This window comes from Macrotis lagotis, chromosome 4 (genome assembly GCF_037893015.1).
Source record: "Macrotis lagotis isolate mMagLag1 chromosome 4, bilby.v1.9.chrom.fasta, whole genome shotgun sequence".
NCBI lineage: Eukaryota > Metazoa > Chordata > Mammalia > Peramelemorphia > Peramelidae > Macrotis > Macrotis lagotis.
The window spans coordinates 109,679,733-109,690,229 of NC_133661.1; the positions used below are offsets into that span (position 1 = coordinate 109,679,733).

Below are 10,497 nucleotides of genomic sequence, written 5' to 3' on the forward strand. Positions count from 1 at the left end.
ATTGAAAGAGGGGTAATTAAGTGGCATAGTGAATAGAGCTGGCCCTAGAATCAGGAGGACCTGAATTCAAATCTTACCTCAGACACTTGAAACATACTAGCTGTGTGACATGTTTTTTTTCCATTGCCTCACAAAAATCAAAAGAAAAAAAGAAGAGTTTGAAGGGAAATAATGTGAAATAAGAATGGAAATATGGACTACAGTCAAATTGTGTTGAGTTAAAAAATCTGTATTTAATCTTAGAGAAAAATAGGAAGCCACTGAAAGTTATTGAGTCTGGGAAGAATAGAGTGGACCTTGGGAAGCTAGTTTTGCAGGTGAATAAAAGAGGGATGAGTTAGGGGAGGGAATGAAAGCAGTCAGGCCACTTAATTAGAAGGCTATTATAATAGTCCTACTGAGAAGTGATGAGAACCTAAATTAGATTAAGAGACCATTATCACTATTACCTGAAAGTACTAAACTGCAGCTCCTGCTGGGCAAGTCACTTATAGAAAAATAATCAAACAATGTAGTTCCTGGTCTTCAGGAGGGCACCCAGAATCCAGAATGGACCTCACTGGAGCTAAATCCCATCAAGTGTTATCACTACTATAATATTAAACCAGATCAGAGACTGACACAACTTCAAAGTCATTCTTAATCATCCTTTCAATCCTTGATACTGAACACATTTTAGTCTCTGGATGCTACCTCCATGTTCCAAATAATGACCTACCCTTTTCCAGCAGGGTCAAATGATCAAAAACTTAAACCTCTCTCCTTTCTGCCACCAGAGTTCTCTTGTTTTTTCCTTATTAGAGAAAGCATCTGTTTTGGAAGTGACTGTACAAACATTGTAGCTATATTATACTAGCAAAAGACCCTGGATCAATGTGCTACCCCTCTCAGGGGCATCTAACTAAAGGCAACAATTGTCCCTCTCAACACAATTAGTTAAATTAGTCTCTGATGTTGAGATTTCCAAGGTATCTCAGATTGCAAGGGTAATTTTTTTTTTCTCTAACTGAAAGGATGGGTCTTTCCATTACTCTTTACAAAACAGCCTAACATAGGAGGCTACTCTACAATTTCATACAAAGCCAACCTTAACTGTAGTCTTTAATACAATGAATAATAGAATCTTAACACTGTAAAGGACCTCAGAGGTCATCTTGGTCAGAAATCTTCCCCTCCCCCCCAAAAAAATCCTAAGTGTTCATCCAGTCTTTTCTAGAATCTTTCCAATGACCCAGGATCAGTTAATAATAAGATTTTTTAATAGATCTAAATGTGAGAAAAGTCTTCTTTTTAAAATGATTGGGGATCTTTGAAAAGTACAATAAATACAATTGGAAAGCAGTCTAGAAGGAATTAGGTTTCAACCAATATTTTATATCATATGCCCTGATAAGCTCCAAATGAATAAATAATTCAAGTGAATGATTCATATTTAATCAGTTCATAGAATCATAAAGTTTACAGATGCAATTGGGTCCAAATACTTTTATTTTACAGGTAAAGAAGCTAAGGCATATAAATTTAAATGATCATCCCACAAAGACAGGAAAATGGAAGTGCTAACTTTCATAACTAATAGGGCTAGGGAAATAATTTATTCATATATATATAATGTGTGTATTATATACACAGTTATTTTTTATTTACATGTATAGATAATTTTCAAAATTCATTTTGGTAATATTTTGAGTTCTATATTTTCTCCCTCCCTCCTCACCAATACAGCAAATAATCAATATAAGTTATACATGTATAATCATGTTAAACACATTTCCATATTAGTCATGTTGTGAAAGAAGAATCAGAAGAAAAGGGAAAAACATGAGAAAGAAAAAATAAAAAAACAAATTTTAATAAATGAAAAATAGTATGCTTTGCTCTATATTCACACTCCATAGTTCTTTCTCTGGATTTTGATAGATTCCCTCACAAGTCTTTTGGGAATGCCATAGGTCAGTATTGTTGAGAAGAGCTAAGTCTATCATGGTTGATCAGCATATAAGCTTGATGTTGCTATATATATAGTTCTCTTAGTTTGTCAAGGAAATAATTCTTAACTTAATAAGGGATAGAGATTGTAAAAGAAAAAATTAAAAATTTGATTCATACAATTGAAAAGATTTTGTACAATCAGAATCAATATAGCTAGAATTAGGAAAAAACACGACTAAATGAAGGAAAAATCTAACCAACAAAGTTCTTTGATTAAAATCTGATAAATAAGATATACAGCCAATTGATACAAATATGTAAAAATAAGTCATTCCCAAATAGATATGCTGTCAAAAGATAATAAAAGCTACCTTTTAAAAAATAGAAGATCAATCAAATGAAAGAATGTTCAAAAAATCAATAATGGAAGAAATGTGAATTTTAAATTTTAAGTTTTAATCCACTCATATCAAATTGATGAGGATAAGATAAGAAAAGGAAAAAAATGGCAAGTGTTGGAGGTTGTTAGAATTCAGGCACACTAATGTACTATTTGCAGAACTTTAAATTGTTCCATTTGTTTTGGAAAACAATCTGCATTTATTTACCAAAACTGCACCCTAAAAGTCACTTAGCTGAAAAGCTCCTTTGATGCAGTAATTCTCCTAGATATATATATTCCAAAGATATCAAAGACAGAGAGAAAATATCCATCATATGTACAAAAAAATATAACATTACTTTCTGGTACAGCAAAGAACTGGAAACAAAGAGTATTTAATAATAAAGAATTGTTGAGCAAACTGCAGTATAATGGATAAATATTATTTTAAGGTAAGAAATTATGAATATGAAAAATTCAGAGAAATTTGGAAAGAGTTATGACTTGATACAGAGTAAAATGAGCAGAGCCAGGAAAAAAAGCATTTATACAATGAATGATAAATGTATGGATCAATCTAATTCTCCATAGATCAAGCTTGAAAATGGACAAGAAAAGGGGGCAGCTAGGTGGCACAGTGGATAGAGCACCGGCCCTGGAGTCAGAAGTACCTGAGTTCAAATCTAGCCTCAGACAATTAATAATTACCTAGCTGTGTGACCTTGGGCAAGTCACTTAACCCCACTGCCTTGCAAAAAAAAAAAAATCTAAAAAAAAATTTAAAAAAAAGAAAATAGACAAGAAGGGCTAGTGTTACAAACATAATCCAGAAGAGAAGGTTCGGAAGAAGTACAAATGATCCATTGAACTGGTATCTGTGTTTCTGACTATAGGTAGCTGGCATCAGAGAAAAGCAAAGATCTTTATTAGACATAGATAGATTTGGGTAATGCTTCTGTCAGCTCTCTATTGATTTCTCTCTCTCTCTCCTTGCTTCCTTGTCTGTCTCTGCTATCTATCTCTTTTACACAGACACACACAGACACACAGACATACACACACACACACACACACAAACACAAAACAAACGGCCCTTTCAAAAGACAGCAGAAAAGAAAGGAAAATTAAGGGAATTCCCTATTTTGAAATTAAAAAATATACATTGTTAGGTACAAAATGCCAGAGCAGAAGGGGAAAGTTTTAAAATAAATCACTAATTAGCCAATACAGAGCTGAAACACTCCTACCTTGATATTAGTAGATGGTTTCCCTCCAAAGGGGACAAGATTGACGTTTTGCTACAAAGACAATACCAGTATCTGTTTCTTCCAACTTATTCTCCTTGTCAAAGCTCATTTACCATGATGTAGACCAGGAGGATCTAACTTCCTAAGTCATCTGGGAAGTCAGTTTTCTTTATATTTCCACTGGAAATAAGCACTTGGTTTCCCAAAAAGCATAAGTTCTCAGGACACTGTATGCACTAACCAATGAATTCAGACAGTTTGGCAAAAACTTAGTTTGCTGCACTTCTGCCTACCCTGTGAATGTGAGAAGTTCAATAAAATTAAGAGATGGAGAACCAGGGTTTGCAAATTCCACCTCGGATATTTAATTATCTATGCAACATTCATCTAGCTCTTAATCTCTTTAGACCTCAGTTTTCTCATCTGTAAAATGAATGAAATGACCTCAGTGGTCCCTTCCATTTCTAGAGATATGATCCTAGGATTTAAGAAATTTTCTTTTTTCCTTTGAAGTTCAAATATCTGGCTGTTCTAGGAGGATTTGTATCTGATTTGGAAAGAATAAAACCTTTTGCAAATATGGAAAAACTTAAAGACCTCAAGGATCATTGTTACATCATAGGGTCACAGATCTAGACCTAGTCTTCTAGGTCTAAACAAACTTAGAAGTCATCTAGTCCAAGTCTTCATTTTACAGATGAAGAAACTGAAGTTTGGGGAAAGGAATCGGTGTCTTGTCTGAAGTCAAGTGGGGGTCAGAGCCAAAATTTTAATATAAATCTTCTGATCCTAAATTCAGTGCTCCTTCCAATAATCCATAATGTCTCCCTAAAGTGCACTTCAATGTGCTTTATTTAATACACAAATCTCTTCCTCCCTCTCTCTAAGTCAGCCACCCGCTCTCACTCTCCCTACTCCAAGGGATTAAAGGAAGGATACAAAGAAAAATGAGACTAATACAAACAAGCTTCAATTGATTCTCCCTCCTGCTCCTATCTCACCTCATTCTTTCCATCTAACATGCAAGTACTGAATAAACAGTCTCCATTTCAGAAATACTCCAAAAGCCACACAAGTTATTATATTCTGGGGGGATTCTAACCTCAGACCTCACACTACAATAAAGTAGTTCAAACCTCACTCTGTGTGGGAACAATCTAATTTGCTGTCTTGAAGAGTTTATTATCATTGGGATCCCACTGCCTCTGAGCAGAATAAAGATTTCTCATTCCCCCTTCATAATCATCCATGGAATAAGGCTTCACAAGTCATGATGATCTAATGCTCAAATGCCCAGACAGAAAGGGAATCTCAACTTGGATCTTAGGAAACTGATAGCTCCCTAGGCTCACTTTATCAACCTGTACATATCCAGGATTCTATATGTGTTTCTTTTTTCAGGTTCTTGTTTCATCCCTGGAATTTATATTCATTCTTTTGGAATTCAAGAGGCACAGTGATAAGAGTGATAGAGTCAGAGAGACTTGAGTTTAAATCCTGGCATCTACTGGCAAAATTCTTTACAATTCACACTTTTCCAAACCTCAGTCTCCACCTTCATAAAAGGAGGGAGGGGATTTAAATGTTTCTAATCTCCTATCCTCAGTAAAATATTTCTCATGCTTTCCTGACTGGAGCTGTGCCAGAGTTACGCCAGCAAACCTACTTTTCCTTCCCAGTTTCACATTTCCCAGGTGTAATTTCTGTTTTTGCCTAGTTCGTCTCCATTCTCCAAACCAGGTGTTTCCTCTCTGCCGCTTCCCCAATTTAGCCTCTGGACAATGTGCTTTGCTCACAGCATTAAGACGTTTCTTCCAAAGCAAGGATGTCAACTGGCTTGCTGCACCAGAAACCTATGCCACAAAAGATGGAAAGTTCATTTCTGTTTCTAAACCATACTTCCAAACCTCCCCTCTTGACCCCACATGTATTACTTTGAATGTAATGTATTTTTAAATTACTGCACCACTTTAAAAATGTAAAGGAAAGCTAAATTAAATATTATTTGTGGTGCACCCTGCTTTTCAAAGGGCCTCTCAAGCTGGTCCCACATATCAGGTTGATGCTTAAATTCCATTACTTGAAATCACAAATGACTGTGTTTGCAAAATTGCAAATGCAAATTTGGAGGCAGCTTTGGAAAATTCATCCAGTAATGTTAACTGTGTTTGAAAAGATCTTGATTTTCCAGGAAGCAATCTCAAACCAGTCTGCCTGTCTCTAAACTCACTCACTCTCTCTCTCTCTCTCTCTCTCTCTCTCTCTCTCTCTCTCTCTCTGTCCCTCCCTCTCTCTCTCTCTCACACACACACACACACACATACACACACTTGCACCATATATGTGTGTATATATATATATATGTATATGTTAATACTAATACTCAACATGAAGTTATTAAGAAATTGTATCTTCTCCAAGGATCAAGAAGATAATCCTGACACTATTGTTCTATTAGAAACCAGGAGGGATGGGAATTCAGGGAAGCCTGGAAGGATTTGCATGAACTGATGCTGAGCAAGATGAGCAGAACCAGAAAAAACATTGTACACCCTAACAGCAGCATGGTGGTTATGATCAACAGTGATGGACTTTTGAGGCATACAACATAATGCTAAAAGAACAAATCTAAAGATTGAAAAGATGGCGATAGCTCTGATAGAAACAGGGACATTTAGAAGAGGAGAAGGTTGTGGTAGAAAGAAGATGAGTTCAGTGTTAGGCATGTTAAGTTGAATAAATTTCCAGAATTTCTGAAGTGTCCAATAGGCACTTGGTAATGTGGGACTGAAGCTCAGAAGAAGAACTGGAAGTCATGGTTAAACCTAAAGATCTGTGATGAGATAGCAAAGGGGAATAATGAGAGTCTGAAAAGCAGGAAGCAAATCAAGATAGATAGATAGAGAGAGAGAGAGAGAGAGAGAGAGAGAGAGAGAGAGAGAGAGAGAGATAAAAACTTAGAGACAAGAGAAGGCTCAGGAGAAAAGGCTGGTCAATAGCATCAAATAGAAGGTCAAGGAGAAATAGGACTGGGAAAATGCAATCAAACTGGGCACTTAAGAGATATTTAAAGGCAGCATGCAAAGGCTTGAGGAGTGAGTGAAAGAAGATGAAATAGAGGAAGTGAATTTCTATATTCTACATGAAATTGAGAAATTGCTGCAAAGGGGTAGAAAGATATAGAAAAAAATTTCTTGAGGGGATGGTAGGACCTAGAGAAGATTTTTTTAAGAGATGGATATATTTGAAAACAATAGGTAAAGAACTAGCTGATAGAGGTTAAAGATTTGAGTCAAAGGGTTTTCAGTTTGCTCTAAAAGATGATGCAAGATGGAATCAAGTATACATGTAGAAATATTGTCTTTGGCAAAGAAAAGTGAGAAACTAGGGGAAAGAAAGAAAGTAGAAGATGATGCCCAGGAATTTTGAAGAGGATCTGAGAAAGCTCACATCAAATGATCTTTTGCAGTAAAGTAAGAAGGAAAACCTTCAGTTGAGGGACTGGAACAAGTAGGGGGTGTAGGGGGCTTAAGGATGTCATGCAGGCCTCGATAAAAATAGTAAATGTATGAGTAAATAATAAGGATCAGCTGTGAGATATGTTGTTAAAGAAGGAATGGCAAGATTTGGCAAGGAAGAAATATTTGAGAAGGGAAAACATTTGTAATAGCTTCTGTGAGCTTCAATCAGATTAAGATTCTGAAAATATTTCTCCAGTCCTCCACAGAAGGCAAGCTCCAAATGCAGGGAAGTTATAGAGGAAAATCTATGAACAAAAATAAGGATCTTTATAGAGGAGAGAGAAAAAAATCTTTTTACACTGAAGCCCACTGGACTATGAAACTTATCTCAAAGGAAGGATTGAAAATTGTGTACCATTTACTAAATGGATACCAGAGAATATTCTTTTGAACCAGAACTTCCCACTGAGAGAAGATGGAAGATAGAAGAAAAGGTTTGGGAACCAATTCATTTTTGTCTACTCTCTATAGTCTGTCTATACCACTTATAGCAGGTGAAAACAAAGGGAAAGGAAAATAAAAAAATAAAGGATATTAAGTAGTTATAGTAATTAGTCTGATAATAGGAGATAATAATTGCAAAGTACATGAGGGGTGTAAAGTATTGGGCTACCCACAAGAAGGGTATTTGATATAAACTTCTGGTCAACAGCTCCCTCTTCTTAGGATAGGACTTGGTGGCTAAGATAGTCCATAGAGAAAATTTCCTACAAGTGTAGTCTTAGCAGAGGCAACCCATCTGGAATTTGGGGGAAGAGGGAAATGTCAGGTTCAGATAAGTTTTCATACTTACAGGGATAATGGTGGATAATAATATCTGCCCTAACATACTCACAGGATAGCTGTGAGGATGAAATGAGAGAATGGATGCAAAAGGGCTGTGGAAAGTAAAAAGGGTTGTAAAACTGTAAGGTATTATTATCATCATTATCATTAAAATTGTTATTGTTGGATACTTTCCCAACCTCAGCCTATCCAGTGCCTTTCAGGGGAAGAAGACACATGTCTTCCAAAGCTGTTCTTCACATGCGAAAATATACAAATATACATATCATAGATGTAAAGATAGATCCCCTTTCTTCTTGTTCACTACTGTGACCTTCAAAATTCACAATATTGTCTGAATCCTGTTCAATCCCACTCTCATCATTGGCTATTCTACCATATTGGAAATAAAGGAATGAGACAGATTTGGTTTTAAGTCATCAAGAAGCATGCCTTATGAAATGAGTTGCTGCTTCATGCTTCCTATGTCACATAAAGGAATAATTGAGGCAATTATACATAAGTAAAGGATGAGAAGTAATTGTAATTCAATGCTTTCAGCCATTACTTGGCAAGTGATCATGGGCACTAACTTTTATTTTCCCCCATGGGGGCAGGTAAGAAGAAAGTGCACAGTAAGGAGATCTGGGGTACAATTAACAGGGACAAGCAAGACTTGGGAATTTATTCTTTTCTTCTCACAAAGGAAGGGGATAAAACCCCTGGGTCAGAACTTTTTTTCCCCCTCTCTCTTTTTATCAAAAAAAGGGAAAATGCAGTCCCTAGTCCATTTAGTTTAATTTCTTTCAGAACTGATGACAAAGCTTATTCAGTCTACTGTGCTGATTTTCTTCATCTACTTAGCTCCCCCGGATGGCTGGTCACCTCAATTTCTTAATAGTCTGAATAAATGATAGTTTTCATTCAGAAGCTCTGAGCATCAGGCCTTGGACAGTTGATTAAAGCCACATAGACAGAAGACTATAGAATGATACATAGAATATTTCTTTTTTCCTTACATTTTGTTAAAGATTCATATTTTTCTCAAATAGGATCAAAAGTGGGTTTGGCTCACAAAAGCTAAAAATACTCCAACTTTCATTAAAGGAATGCCGTTCAAACTGAGTCTAAAAGTTCAGGAACCCTCATTGGTCATTAATTTCTCATTTGAAATAATCCTGAGGGTTGATCCAGTCTATTATGATTCAAAATAAAATAATGAAAATGATGATGATGATGATTCTAATAATAATAATAATTTGTGAGGGAGGAATGCAAACTGTGGAATTGCTGTTCCACAAGGGAAGCAGTGACAACCAGCTCTGATTAACCACATACTGCAAGATATTCATAAACCTATTTAGTTATCAACCATTAACTATCTCTCAAATACAAAGCACAACACTGCATAAAACAGATGACAAAGTATTAGAGCTGGATGGCACAATCTTGTAAAGCCCTCTCATTTTACAAAAGAGAAAACTGAGGCCCAGGAAGATGAAATAATTTATCCAAGTTTCTATCACAGAGCTAGAACTAGAATACAAGTCATTTGATTTTAAATTCATTCTACTGTTCTTTCCATTTTATACTTAATTCTAAAGAGACTTTCTACCTAAAAAGGATATGGATAACAGTAGCTCTTACCCTCCTTCAATCCTTCCCACCCTCCCTAGACTTCAATACTCAGAAGTTGCTGCTTCCTGTTGCCTGTTAATTTAACTAGCAATCATAATGAGCCAAATAAAGTGGTGGAAACAATACTAGATTTGGAGTCAAAAATCCTGGATCGCAATCACATCTTGGCCACTTGAAACTTGACCTTGGAAAAATGACTTAATAACCTTCCCATGAGATCATCTTAATAATCTTAGACTTAATAACCTTCCCATAAGGTCATCTTCCTTTTCTAAATCTTTAATAATAAGAATTCTGCTGAGATATATTGGCTTTTTTAAACATAATAAGGAAATTAATAGTGATCTAAGATGCATGCCAACAGTGAGTAGCAGAATATTACCAATAGTATTGAATGTTTCAATGTATATATGTGATTGGGGGCAGCTAGGTGGTGCATTGGATAGAACACTGGCCCTGGAGTTGGGAGATTCTGAGTTCAAATCCGACCTTAGACACTTAATAATTACCTTGATGTGTGACCTTGGGCAAGTTACTTAACCCCATTGCCTTACAAAAAGCAAAAAGCAAAAAAAAAAAGTATACATGTGATCCTTTCATATAGGTTGTAAATAGAAACTTCTTTATCTTTGTGTTATGCCATTCCCAGGACCAGAACAGTCTTTTCCATACAGTGGATGCTCAGTAAATAATGAATACCAAAAGAATTAAGAACTTACCAGTAAAACCTGTTTGGTGTAATGTGCTCATGCATCAGTTGCCATCTTCTCCCAAAATCCATAGAGCTATAGAGCTGGAAAACACAAAGGGGTGGGGGTGGGGGGAAATAATGAGACAATGAATACCAAGAGGTCACAAGATAACTGATTCCATTGCTGTAGAAATGTTTTTCCTAAAACATCAAGGTACTCTTTAAAAAAATAGATTTCACCTAGAATGGATGTAGAGAATTATGAATGTAGCTTTAATGTAGTTAAAATCTTGTAATTCTGGAAGGCTGTTTGCTCCTGAG

General features: G+C 35.8%; 1 protein-coding gene across 1 annotated transcript in view; it reads right to left on the reverse strand.

The window, feature by feature from the left end:
• The window catches only part of SORCS3 (sortilin related VPS10 domain containing receptor 3), a 251,184-nt gene extending 240,910 nt beyond the window's left edge, over positions 1-10,274 (reverse strand). Inside the window, exon 1 of the mRNA XM_074231907.1 lies at positions 10,205-10,274. Within this exon, the coding sequence (XP_074088008.1) occupies positions 10,205-10,266 (62 nt within the window). The 5' untranslated portion in view covers positions 10,267-10,274. The remainder of the gene's footprint in view (positions 1-10,204) is intronic.
• Between the last annotated feature and the right edge of the window lie 223 nt (positions 10,275-10,497).